Here is a 13,406-nt window from a genome sequence, read left to right as displayed (position 1 = left end):
GCGGGGAGTGGGGCATTCCAAGGAGGTGGGTGGAGACTGGGGTGGAGCTGGGACCACCGACTCAAGGTCTAAGCGGGAGCCCAAGGGCTATAAAAGCTTGCTGGAGCCAAGCAGGGAAAGCAGCCTGAAGTCTAGGCACACAGGCGGAGGCTGGCAGGCGACACAGCAGCTGCAGTCTCCAGAGAAAGGCTGAAACGTCCAGCAGCAGAGATCAGGTCCGGGATGCCGCGCCTGTGCTTGTCCTACCTGCTAGGAGTCTGGCTGCTACTGAGCCAACTTCCCAGAGACATCTCAGGCGAGAACCCCGACGACATTGTTAAGGCATGCGGCCGCGAATTAGTCCGCCGCCGGATCCAGATCTGCGGCTCGATCAACTGGAAGAAAAAGCCTGTGAGTCTGCAGGAGCCTGGGCTGGACGCCGAACCACCGGCAGGTAAGAGCTCCCGGCCCGGCCGCTCCGCACTTCCCATTGGGTGCCGTCGGGGTGCCGGCCAATCAGAACGGCCTGGCTCGAGACCTGATTAGCCGCCCGCCCGCGGCCGCGACTCCGATGCTGGCGGCTAAAAGTTCGGGCTTTTTCCTTGTAACTTGCTTTTCTACTAAGGGTCTCACCGGGGATCTCACCAGATGGAGGGGAAGCAGCGGGAACAGCAAGCGGCCTCACCTGAGAGGCACTTGGTGCCCTTCATCTCCTGGCACCCAGGGTGAAGGGTGGGGAGAAGGGGGAAGCCACGGAGGAGGGAAGGCTGCCCAAAGACCCGCAGGAGGTGGGGCGCAGACGGGCCTGAGCCCCGAGTCAAGGTCCCGCGGGCCAGATAACCGGCGTGCTGGCGGTTGCGGCAACTGGACAGGACATCTGGACTTGAGACGACAGGGGGCTAAGAGAGAGGTGTGAGCTGATTGTCGATCGTGTTTGTGCGCCAGAGGGCATGGGGCAGAGACCTCTGATAGGGTCCTGGAGTGGTAAACGTGAAGGGCCTTCGATTTCACGACTCTCCTGCTTTGTCCAAAAGCTGGGCCAGCGCCCATGCCTTGGAAAACTTCCTCTTTTAGTATAATTTTATTTGTATTTGTGAACTTCACCAGAGGGGAGAGCATGGCCTCCCACCTCTTTGAACCGGGTCTTGAAATTCATTTGGGAGAGAAAGGATTGAAGAGAGAGAAAAGGGCCTGATGCCCTGCAAGAGAAACTGAAGGGGACCGACAGTCAAGGGATGTTTGCCCTTCAGACAAGCACTGCTGGAGAACTGATTGGGGGCTCAAGCATGTGGAAGCTGCAGTGGGTTTTCTTTAAAAGCAAAGTCTCAGAATTGTGTACAGTTCAAATCTGGAATGGTTTGGTTTACAAAACAATTTGTTAGTTATAAAGCATTTATAAAGATAAATTGGAAGGTGAGTTTAAGTAAGGATGGAAACTTTCCCAGAGGTACAGCCTAGTCTAATCAGTGTAACGGGGTCACATGAAATTCCGAGAAGGTGAGCTTCATGATGAATAAGTGTTTTATATTTCATAACACGTATGCAATTTATGATAAACCACAACTCTATTTTATAGGCTATATGCATATCCTGTATATAAGTGACCCTCGTGAACTCCTTGTGCACTAAGTACATTTACTTCCCTGTTATGGCATTTCAATCATGATTATAAAGCTAGTGGCTTTACTCTTCTACATTGTTGGTCAGAGATTGATTTATTAAATGCAAGCTTTTACGTAGTTCTTGTATAATATTAATAGAAGAGAACCACAGAGCTTAGAGATTTACTGTTCGAGGTAACGGAAGACCAGATTGCACTTCTTCTGAATGAATAAGTAATATGCTCACATTAATGACTGAAAAATATACATAAATACAATAAGAAAAATGAAAAGCACTTATGGATATTAAAGACTTTGAAAATATGTGGATTTAATGAGAAAATGAAAATATCTGTATTAAATGAGGAACTGGAAGGCAATGTTAACATTTGGAGATATGTGTGTATATCTCCCGCATTTTCACTTAACATTATAGTGTGAGCAGTTTCTCACATTGTAATTCTCCAAAAACATACTTTAAAATTTCTTTATAGCATTCTATGCCATAAGCCTACCATCTATATTTAACCATTCCTAGCGGATATTTCGGTGGATTTCAAATTGTTGCTTAAAAATGGTTTTCTGAGCGCATTTCTATATAGATATTTGGCCAAATTTCTGTTTCTATAGAAGGGACTTGTGAATTTCAAGTATTTTTAAAGAACTGTCTTTAATGATACCACAGTATGTGATTTAACTGCAAATAATCTAAAAAAATATCGCCTGCGAGGATCAAGAGAAATGTTGAAGTTACAAGAATCATTTTCGAAGTACATGTCAATAATTTGTAATTCATGAGTTTTAAAACCTCTGTTGTTAGTTTCTATTTGTTTTTACATTATTAAGTTGTTAGCTAACCATTTTTCCCGCACAGTGTGGGAAATAACACTCTCTACACCCATTTTAAAAATAAGGTAGACATTTTTAATTAGAAGAGATCTATCTTAGATTTTAGTGCAAAATACAGTGATCAAGAGGTGTTTGAATTCACGTCTATTAGAATATTATCTTTTAGTTAGACTCCAGAAGCTAAAGTTGTGGGAGATTGCAAAATGTTTCAAAACAAGCTTAAAAAGTAATTTTAATAAAAGAGTACAACACAGACAACAAAAGCAAAATTAGACAAGTGGGGCTACGGCAAACTAAAAAGCTTCTGCGCAACAAAGGAAAAAAATCAACAGAGTGTAAAGGCAACCTATAGAATCGGAGAAAATATTTGCAAACCATGTACCTGATAAGAGGTTAATTTCCAAAATATATAAAGAACTCCTACAACTCAATAGCAAAAAAACTAATAACCCAATTTAAAAATGGGCTAAAGACCAGAGTAGACATGTCTCCAAAGAAGATGTACAAATGGCCAACAGGTGTAAGAAATGATGCTCCACATCACCAATCATCAGGGAAATGGAAATCAAAACCACAATGAGAGATCACCTCATACCTGTCAGGATGGCTATTATCAAAAAAACGAAAAACAAGTGTGTTGAGGATGTGGAGAAATTAGAACCCTTGTATACTGTTGGTGGGAAAGCAAAATGGTGCAGCCACTATGGAAAACAGTGTGGAGCTTCCTCAAAAAAAAAAAAAAAAAAAAAATTACCATATGATCCAGCATTCGCCCTCTTCAGGGTATTAATCCAAAAGAACTGAAATCAGGATCTTTAGGAGAGATTAGCACTCCCCTGTTCATTGCAGCGCTATTCACAATAGCCACGGTATGGAAACAACTTAGACATCCATCCGCAGATGAATGAATAAAGAAAATGTGGTGTCTACATACAAGGGAATGTTATTCAGCCTGAAACTAAAAGGAAATTCTGCAATATACAACACCATGGATGAACCTGGAGGACATCATGCTAAGTGAAAAAGCCCTGGTATCTAAATCAGTCAAACTCATAAAATCAAAGAATAGAGTGGTGGTTGCCAGGGCCTGGGAAGAGGGGGAAATGGAAGTTGGTAATCAACGTGTATAAAATTTCAGTTATGCAAGATGAATTGGTTCTAGAAATCGGATGTAATCACATTGCACCTATAGATAACAGTGCTGTATTGGACACTTAGAATTCTGTGAAAAGGGTAGATCTCATGTTGAATGTTCTTACCAAAAAAAAAATATATATATACGGGAACTCAGTCATATTTTTGTGAATTTTCTGTAACTTTCAAAGTATTTCAGAATAAAAAGTTTTTAAATTATAAAAACAAAATTAGAGTGCCAGAAAACACCGGATATGAATAAACATCATTGAAACTACAATTGATTTGCCTGATTCATTAACTGCCTTTAGGTATTTGGAAAGTTACTGTCAGCTTTTTTCTGCATTCAATAAGGCACCAACTTGCTATAAGTTACAGCAAGGAGAGTTGTTTATGAGGAGGTTGAATTAAACTTAGGATGTCTCACTGAGGGAAAATGCAAAAACTTCTGACTACTGAAAAATGATATAAATTCTCCTCTGTCCGTGCCAGCTTAGAACTTGAAGGAGAGAGAGCATTAGGAGGAAAGATAACATGCTCAAGTATGTTTTCTTTCCACTGAAAACTCAGCTGTTGAAGTTTGTAGTTGGCTGAAAGGAGAGCAACTGAGACTCTTGCTACAGAATTCATAGGAAGTGGACCAGCCCCAGACCATCCGGCCTGGTGAGGGGACATGCTTTTCTCTGATCAGCAGGCAGCAGTGGTTACCCAGAAGTCGGCCTTCCATGCTTCGATTTCTATCTCTTGGCCTCATTGTTTCCACTGTTTCAAGAGTAATGCCTTATGAATAAGCTGAAAAGGACAGCTTTGCTGTCCATGAAGAAGAACAGCAAGAACTGATCCAGGTTTACACTATAATTTAAACTTCATCTATGGTTCTAGTTTTTTTTTTGGTGCTAAAACTCTCAAAATTGTGTAATCGGGATAAGTCAGGTTAGAAGAGAGCTGACATGACAGAAAGCTTTTTGAGGGCAGTAAACATGTTTTCTTTTTATTTACATCTCCTACCTGGCACTGCCAGAGACATGGAAACAGTCAGTGAATGGTCAACTGAACCGAATGGGCGTCAAGAAGGAAGACGTCAGCTGGTTCCTGCAGGTTCCTAGCCCAAGTTCCTACTTTCATATTTGCCCATCCTAGGATGCTGTTTAAGAACAGGCTCCCCTCCTAGGGAACACACAGAACTGGCGTAGTGCACGATCCACAACATTGGAACAAAAAACATACATAGTACATTAGTCTGTATGCACACCACAAAAGACTAATCTCTTCTTAAAGCCAGTGATTTTTGGTTAGTGTTCTTTTAACCCATTTCTCTGTCTAATGTAAAATGCTATTGATTTGGAGTAAATACTCTGGGGAAGAGAAATTGTTAAATAGATGTATGAGGGACATCAGAGACTGGCATCTCCTGCCTATTAGATCAGAGCAATTGGAAGTTCTGCCTTTTGAACTTTATCCTGAAGCATAACTTGCCACCATGAAACATTTGATAGTAAAAGTGATTAATATACTTTGCAACAGTTATTATCATAACTCAGAAGTTGCTTAGTAATGGAAGAAAATTACTCAGGTAGGAAAGATTCATGTGTGGTGAAACTGAGTGTTTTCGATGACCGAGATGACTTCAGAAATAATGAGTCAAAAGTGCTATGATGAAAGCATGAAGGGGACATGAGAGATGACAGAGGGTCGAGCGGAGTAAAGCAGAACCTTGGTAATGTTGTAGAACTTTACGCTGTGCAACTATAATAAGCTAAGTTGTTTAGATACCAGGATACTTACTGATTCTGTTTTGATGTTTAATTCTCTTGAGGCAATGCTTTGCTTTTCGTCTATGCAAACTTTTACAGTTTCCTGATGTTCTTTGACATGAATATTTTTCCTCCTCCCCCTTTCTTTTCAATTTAGAAATTATGGCATCCTCCATCACCAAAGATGCAGAAGCCTTAAATACGATGTTGGAATGCACTCCTAATTTGCCACAGGAGCTGAAGGCAACACTGTCTGAGAGGCAGCCATCATTGAGGGAGCTACAACGACCTGCGTTAAAGGATTTAGATCTTAACTTTGAAGAATTTAAGGAAATCCTTCTTAACAGACCCAGTGTAGCAGAAGACAACAGTCTTTTAGAATTAAAAAACTTAGGCTTAGATAAACATTCTCGAAAGAAGAGAATGATTCAGGTTCCACTGATTCAGAAGTGTTGTTTTCAAGGTTGTACCGTAAAAGAACTGGCTATAAGATGCTGAGATGAAGCTAATTATGTATTTCATATAATGTTCATGTGTATTCTCGATGACACATTCACTGATTCCTCTGTCACTGCACTAATTACTAGACTATTAGAAATCACTTTTAGTGTTGAGGTTTTTCATTTGGTGTGTAAGAAAATATTCCTTCAACTACTGTAGTTTCTGCTAATAAAACTCTTTATGCAAAAAAAGTATTTTTGTCTTTTTTATTAATCATATAATTCTTATTGCTTGTTTAATACTGCTAACCTAAAATGACAATAAAGGCTCGCCCAATGGCACAGAGGTTAAGTGCGTGTGCTCTGCTTCAGTGGCCCCGGGTTTGCAAGTTTCGATCCCGGGCATGCACCAACGCACCATTTGTCAAGCCATGCTGTGGCAGAGTCCCATATAAAGTAGAGGAACATGGGTACTGATGTTAGCCCAGGGCCAATCTTCCTCAACAACAACAAGAAAAAAAAAGACGAGGATTGGCATCGGATGTTAGCTCAGGGCTAGTCTTCCTCACAAAAAAATAATAAATAAAATGACAATAAATCTTTATCACTTTCACCACACACAATAACTCAAAAAATCTTTTTAAATAGATAGCTTAGTAAAACGCCCGTATACGCCAGACATATCTGGCATTACTGAGAATGCATAAGTCTACTTTTGAAATTCGTATTTGATAAATTATAAATTGTCACCCACTCTTTTTCCTCCAGACCTAATGCCCAAATGTTCTTTCACTACTTAAGATTAAACAAACTATTTTAATAGCAAAAAAAAAAAAAAAAACCAAACTCCAATTACACATTGCCTAACACCAGATATACAAAAAGGATCAAAATGTTTTTATTAATATTAACTCTTAGATTTGATACACAAAGAGTCATGAAACTTGGACTTTTCTGGTAGATTTTCAAAGATTTTTGTGTCTTATTGAACTATTAATTGCAAACAAGCATATTGGACACTAAATCAATTTATTTTAGTTGGGGCCAGATAAACTCAAGTATTTTTCCAACTAGGATTCTTTTCTAGTTCTCCTGTCTAAGACACTCAAATGTAAATTATGTTTTTTTAAGGAGAAAAGTGAATAATAGATATAGAAGAGAATAAACAACTCAGCGTCATGTATACAAGAACTAGTTTAGCAAGGGAACAAACTTTATGTTCACCATTTTAGAAATTGCAAACCATTTCTGTAACAAAATAACTGTGAAATGATATGAAAACTTGTTCAGATAGTAAGTTAATGTAGTTATCATCTTCATATTTAGCCAGTACCTTCAACTTATGTACACATCCGTTTTCAGTCGGGATTTATAGAAAAATGCACTTAAATAGCAAGTTACTCGCCATCAAATGTCTATTAGCAGAATTTAAAGGGATTAAAAGAGCGACACCATATTTCAAATCCCCGTGCACGATTAATCACAAGCAGACTTCTAGTTTATTAAGGCTGCCTTGTAAAACTTTATAAATGGCTGTAGAACCTCAGAGGCCAGGAGCCACCTTGGACAAAGCCAGGAAGAGTGCTCTCTGAAATGGAAATTTCAACCCGGGAGAACGAGGGCGGTGACCAGGAAACTTACAGCCTGGACAGGACAAACAGGCATCTCCCCAGACCCTGCCCTGGCCCAGCTCCTCCATCTACTCTTCCTCAAAAGCCCTGGAGACAGGGCTCCCAGTCCCAGAATCTGCCTTCACTACCTCTGATGATCTGACCACTTTTTAAGTGGTACAAAGACAATCTGTGGTCAACCATCTACTACAAACCCTCAAATAATCAATTAACACCTTTATGATATCTAATTCTCATGCTACTAAAGTCCTCCTAAAACTCTCATGAGAAACTGATGAGTGTGTGCTTATTTTATTTCCTGTACAACAAATCTACTCTGTTTATATATATGCATCAGTTAGGATTGTATTCTCTGTAACTAACAGAAAAGTCTGTAACAGTGGCTTCAAAGAAGCCTGTGGAATAAACGTCCAACCCTGTTTAGCATCTGAGTGATGCCAGCAGTCTCCTCCCACCTTTTCAGTCAGCTGTGCTTCCCGTATAGGCCTTCCTCCTCATGCTCCCCACCTCGTGGCCCCAAGATGCCTGCTGCACCTCTGGGTCTCAGTGAGCATGTTTCAGGCAGGAAAAGAAGGGGACAGAAGAAGGCTTAGTGCCTAGATCAGAAAAACAAATGCTTTGCCAGAAACCTGCACGTGTGTTTCTTGCATCGGCCAGAACCGTGTCACATGAACACTTCTACCTGCAGGAGACATTGGGAAGTCATTTCTATGACTTATAGGCTAGAGAGTTGAGAGAGGCAAGGGAGAAGGGTCTAGAAAGATCAGATCAGCTTCACTCCTATAGCTTCACTCATGCTTGCTGTTCTTGTACCTACAATGACTGTTTCAAAAATGTTAATCTTTATTTATTAGCCTTCACCATTAAAATTAATTCCAACTGCAGTGGGATCCAAGGGATCTCATAGGAAAAAGAAAGCAGTCTTTGGAATCCAGCAGACCTGGGTAGGGACTGCAGCTCCAGCACTCACCAGCTGTCTGCACGGGCGCATTTATTTTTTCTCTTTAAAAAGGTGTCTTTGTTTCTTTTGTTTTGACTGAAAGCATTTATTTTTATTTTTGAATTAGTAGATGTTATTTTTTAAATTAGTTTTAGGGTTACCAAAAAATATAGTGAAAAATACAAAGAGTTCCCATCTGCCCCTCACCCACAAAAACGGTTTTCCCTATTATTAACATCTTGCGTTAGTGTGGTATGTTTGTATCAATTGATGAACAATATCGATTTATTATTATTATAATTATTAACTAAAGTCTATAGTTTACATTAGGGTTCACTCTTTGTGTTGTACATTTGATGTTTTTAAAATTGATTGACTTCTGTTTAGATCAGTTTTATGTTCACAGCAAATTGGAGTGGAAAGTACAGAAAGTTTCCACATGCTACCTTCCCACCCCATCCCAACCTCCCCCACCATTTGCACATTTGTTACAAGTGATGGGCCATCACTGATATATCATTATCAACCAAAGCCCATAGTTTTACATTATGCTTCACACTTGGTATTGTACATTCTATAGGTTTTGACAAATGTATAATGACATATACACAGCCTTGTAGCATCATACAGAACAGTTTCATAGCCATAGAAGTCCCCTGTACCTCACTTATTCATCCCTCCTTCCCCCTATATCCTCGGCAACCACCAATCTTTTACTGTCTCCATAGTTTTGCCTTTGCAGAAACTCGTATAGTTATTACACAGTATATAACCTATTCTGATTGGCTTCTTTCACTTAGTAATATGCCTTTAAGATTCCTCCATGTCTTTTCAAGGCTTGGTAGCTCATTTCTTGATAGTGCTGAGTAACATTCCATTGGATGGATGTACCACAGTTTGTTTATCCATTCACCTATTGAAGGACATCTTGGTTGACAAATCCAACATCACTTAGATTTTCTCTTGTTATCTTCTAGGAGCTTAATGGTTTTGCAATTTTTATTGTGGTAAAATACACATGCCATAAAATTTACCATTTTAACCATTTTTAAGTGTACAGTTTACCAGCATCAAGTACATTCACATTGTTGTGCAACCATCACTACTATCCATGTCCAGAACTTTTTCATTATCTACACTGAATCTCTGTATCCTTTAACAGGAACTCCTCATTCCACCACCGCAAGCCCCTGGTAAGCAGTACAGATCTTCCTCGACTTACAATGGGGTTATGTCCCGAAAATTGATGTCCCCATCGTAAGTTGAAAATATCATAAGTCGGGGCCAGCCTGGTGGCACAAGCGGTTAAGGGCGCACGTTCCGCTGCGGTGGCCAGGGTTCGCCGGTTCGGATCCTGGGTGCGCACCGACGCACCGCTTGTTAAGCCATGCTGTGGCAGCGTCCCATATAAAGTGGAGGAAGATGGGCATGGATGTTAGCCCAGGGCCAGTCTTCCTCAGCAAAAAAGAGGAGGGTTGGCATTGGATGTTAGCTCAGGGCTGGTCCTCCTCACAAAAAAAAAAAAAAAAAGAAAATATCATAAGTCAAAAATGCATTTAACACTCCTAACCTCCCAAACATCGTAGTTTAGCCTAGCCTACTTTAAACGTGCTCAGAACACTTACGTTAGCCTACAGTTGGGTAAAATCATCTAACACAAAGCCTATTTTATAATCAAGTGTTGACTAGCTCATGTCGTTTATTGAATACTGTACTGAAAGCGAAAAACAGAATGGTTGTATGGGTACAGAATGGTTGTAAGTGTATTGGATGTTTACCCTCATGATTGCCTAGCTGACTGGGACCTGCAGCTCACTGCCGCTACCCAGCATCACGAGAGAGTATTGTATCATTAGCCTGGGAAAAGGTTAAAATAAAAAATTCAAAGTACGGTTTCTACTGAATGCATATCACTTTCACAACCATCATAAAGTCGAAAAATCATTAAGTTGAACCATCCTAAGCTGGGGACCGTCTGTAGTCTACTTTCTGTCTCTATGAAATTGAGTTTTCTAGATACTTCATATAAGTGAATCATACATTATTTGTCCTTTTGTGTCTGGCTTATTTCACTTAGTATAATGTTTTTAAGGTTTACCCAGGTGGTAGCATGTATCAGAAATTTATTCCTTTTTATGGCAGAATAATGTTTCATTGTACATATATACCACATTTTGTTTACCCATTCACCCATTGAGGGACACTTGGGTTGTTTCCACCTTTTGCCTTTTGTAAATAATGCTGCTGTGAACATGAGTGTACAAATATCTGTTTGAGTCCCTGCTTTCAATTCTTTTGAGTACACACCTAGGAGTGGAATTGCTGGATCATATGGCCCTTCTATTTTTGACTTTTTGAGGAACCATCATACTTCCCACAGAGGCTGTACCATTTTACATTCCCACTAGCAGTGCACAAGGGTTCCAGTTTCTCCCCATCCTTGCCAACACTTGTTATCTTCCTTTCGGGATAATAGCCATCCTAATGGATGTGAAGTGGCATCTCATTGTGCTTCTGATTTGGTTTTCCCCAACGACTAGTGTTGTTGAGCATCTTTTCATGTGCTTATTGGCCATCTTCTTTGGAGAAATGTCTATTCAAGTCCTTTGCCTATTCTAATTGTGTTATTTGTTTTTATGTTGAGGTGTAGGAGTTCTTTATATATGCTAGATGTTAATATCTTGTCTGATGTGTAATTTGAAAATATTCTTTTCCATTCAGTGAGTTGCCTTTTCACTCCATTGATAGGCTTTTTTTGTTTTGTTTTGTTTTGTTTTGCTGAGGGAGATTTGCCCTGAGCTAACATCTGTAAAAATCTTCCTGTATTTTGTATGTGGGTCACCACCACAGCATTGCTGACGAGTGATGTCAGTCTGCACCTGGGATCCAAACCTGCGAACCCAGGGCTCTGAAGCGGAGCTCACTGAAATAAACCATTACGCCACGGGGCCGGCCCCTGTTGATAGTCTTTTGATGCATAAAAGATTTCAATTTTGATGTATTCAAATTTACCTATTTTTTTCTTTGTTTCCTGTGCTTTTGGTGTCACATCCATGAAATGATTCCCAAATCCAATGTCGTGAAGCTTTCTCCCTCGTTTTCTGCTAAGAGACTTACAGTTTTAACTCTTACATTTAGGTCATTCATCCACTTGAGTTAATTTTTGTATATAGTGTAAGGTAAAGAGTCAAACTTTATCCATTGGCACGTGGATATCCATTTTTCCTGCATTATTTGTTGGAAAAAAATGTCATTTTTTTCCAACAATGGCGAATGACCATTAGCCATTGAATGGTCTCGGCACCTCGTCAAAAATAATTTGAACACATCTGAGCATTTTCTTCTGGGCTCTGTATTCTATTCCTTTGGTCTATATGTCTTTCCTAATGCCACTACCACACTGTTTTGATTATTGTACCTTTATAGTAACTTTTGAAACCAGGAAGTATGATACCTCCAACTCTGTTCTTTTTTCAAGATTATTTTGGCTATTCAGGGTCCCTTGAGATCGCATATGAATTTTAGGATGTGTCTTCCTATTTCTGCAAAAAACATCACTGAGATTTTCATAGGGATTGCAACGAATCCACAGATTGTTTTGAGTAGTATAGACATCGTAACAATATTTGGTCTTTCACCCCTTGACCATGAGATACCTTTCTACTTAGTTCTGTCTTCTTTTTTTTTTTTTCCTGAGGAAGATTCGCCCTGAGCTAACACCCATTGCCAATCTTCCTCTTTTTGCTTCAGGGAGATTCATCTTGAGCTAACATCTGTGGCACTCTTCCTCTATTTTATATGTGGGTCCCTGCCACAGCATGGCCACCAATAAGTGGTGTAGGTCTGCGCCTGGGAACCGAACCTGGGCCACTGAAGCAGAGTCTGCCAAAATTAACCACTAGGCCACTGGGGGTGGGGGTGGGAGGGGCCAGTTATATCTTCTTTAATTTCTTTCAGAAGAGTTTTGTAGTTTTTAGTATACAAATCTTTTACACCCTTGACTAAGTTTATTCCTAATTATCATATTCTTTTTGATGTATTTATATAGAATTATTTTCTTAATATCTTTTTCAAATTGTTCATTGTTAGTGTATTGAAATGTAATTGATTTTTCTGTGTTGATTTTGTATACTGCAACTTATCTGAATTCATTTATTAGTCCTAACAGTTTGTTGTGTGTATATGTGTGTGCACACGTGTGTGTATAATCTTTAGAATTTTCTACATCATGTCATCTTTAAACAGAGAAAATTTTAATTTGCCTTTCCACTTTGGATGCCTTTATTTCTTTTCTTTGCCAAATTACTCTGGCTAGAACTTCCAATACTACATTGAAAAGAAGTGGCAAAAGTGGGCATCCTTGTCTTGTTCCTGATCTTAAAGGAAAAACTTTCGGTGTTTCACCATTGAGCATGATACTAGCTGTGGGTTTTTCGTATGTGGACTTTATTATGCTGAGGCATGCCTTCTATTCCTAGTTTGTTGAGTGTTTTTGTCAAGAAAAAGTGTTGAATTTTCTCAAAGCTTTTTTTGCGTCCATTGAGATGATCATGTGGATTCTTTTCTGTCATTTCTGCTTATGTGGTGTATTACATTCATTGATTTTCAATATTAAACCATTCTAGCATTCCAGGAATAAATCCCACTTGGTACTGGTGTATGAGCTTTTGAATATGCTGCTCAACTTGGTTTGTTAATATCTTGTTGAGAATTTTCGCATCAGTATTCATAAGTAGTTTTGGTCTGTAGTTTTTTCTTGTAGTGTCTTTGTCTGGCTTTAGTATCAGGGTAATGCTGGCCTCATACAATGAGTGAGGAAGAGTGCCTTCCTCTTCCATTTTTCAGAGATGTTTGAGAAGGATTGATGTTAATTTTTCCTTAAATGGTAGGTAGAATTCACCAATGAAACTAACTGGTCCAAGACTTCTCTTTGCTAGGAGGTTTTTGATTACCAGTGCAATCTGTTTACTAATTATAAGTCTATTCAGATTTTCTATGTCTTCATAATTCAGTCTCAGAGGTTTTGAGTTTCTAAGAGTTTGTCCATTTTCTCTAGGTTATGCAATTTGTTGGGATAC

General features: G+C 39.5%; 1 protein-coding gene across 1 annotated transcript; it reads left to right on the top strand.

The window, feature by feature from the left end:
* The first annotated feature begins 60 nt into the window (after positions 1 to 60).
* LOC101395614 (prorelaxin-like) lies at positions 61 to 6,004 on the top strand. Its single transcript, XM_087444551.1, has 2 exons — positions 61 to 433; positions 5,475 to 6,004. Exons 1-2 carry the CDS (start codon positions 223 to 225, stop codon positions 5,813 to 5,815), a joined length of 552 nt encoding a protein of 183 aa, XP_087300677.1. The 5' UTR covers positions 61 to 222; the 3' UTR covers positions 5,816 to 6,004.
* The last annotated feature ends 7,402 nt before the right edge of the window (positions 6,005 to 13,406 follow it).

Source organism: Ceratotherium simum, chromosome 20 (genome assembly GCF_057802395.1).
Source record: "Ceratotherium simum simum isolate JZ-2026a chromosome 20, ASM5780239v1, whole genome shotgun sequence".
Classification (NCBI taxonomy): Eukaryota; Metazoa; Chordata; class Mammalia; order Perissodactyla; family Rhinocerotidae; genus Ceratotherium; species Ceratotherium simum.
Note: the sequence above shows the minus strand (reverse complement) of the source record. Positions and strands in the feature narration are given on the sequence as shown.

Bases quoted from the DNA above. Each gene is read 5' to 3' on its own strand.
- LOC101395614 (XM_087444551.1), top strand. From the start codon at position 223: ATGCCGCGCCTGTGCTTGTCCTACCTGCTAGGAGTCTGGCTGCTACTG. The intron at 434-5,474 runs GTAAGAGCTCCC...TTTTCAATTTAG, and splicing joins GGACGCCGAACCACCGGCAG to AAATTATGGCATCCTCCATC.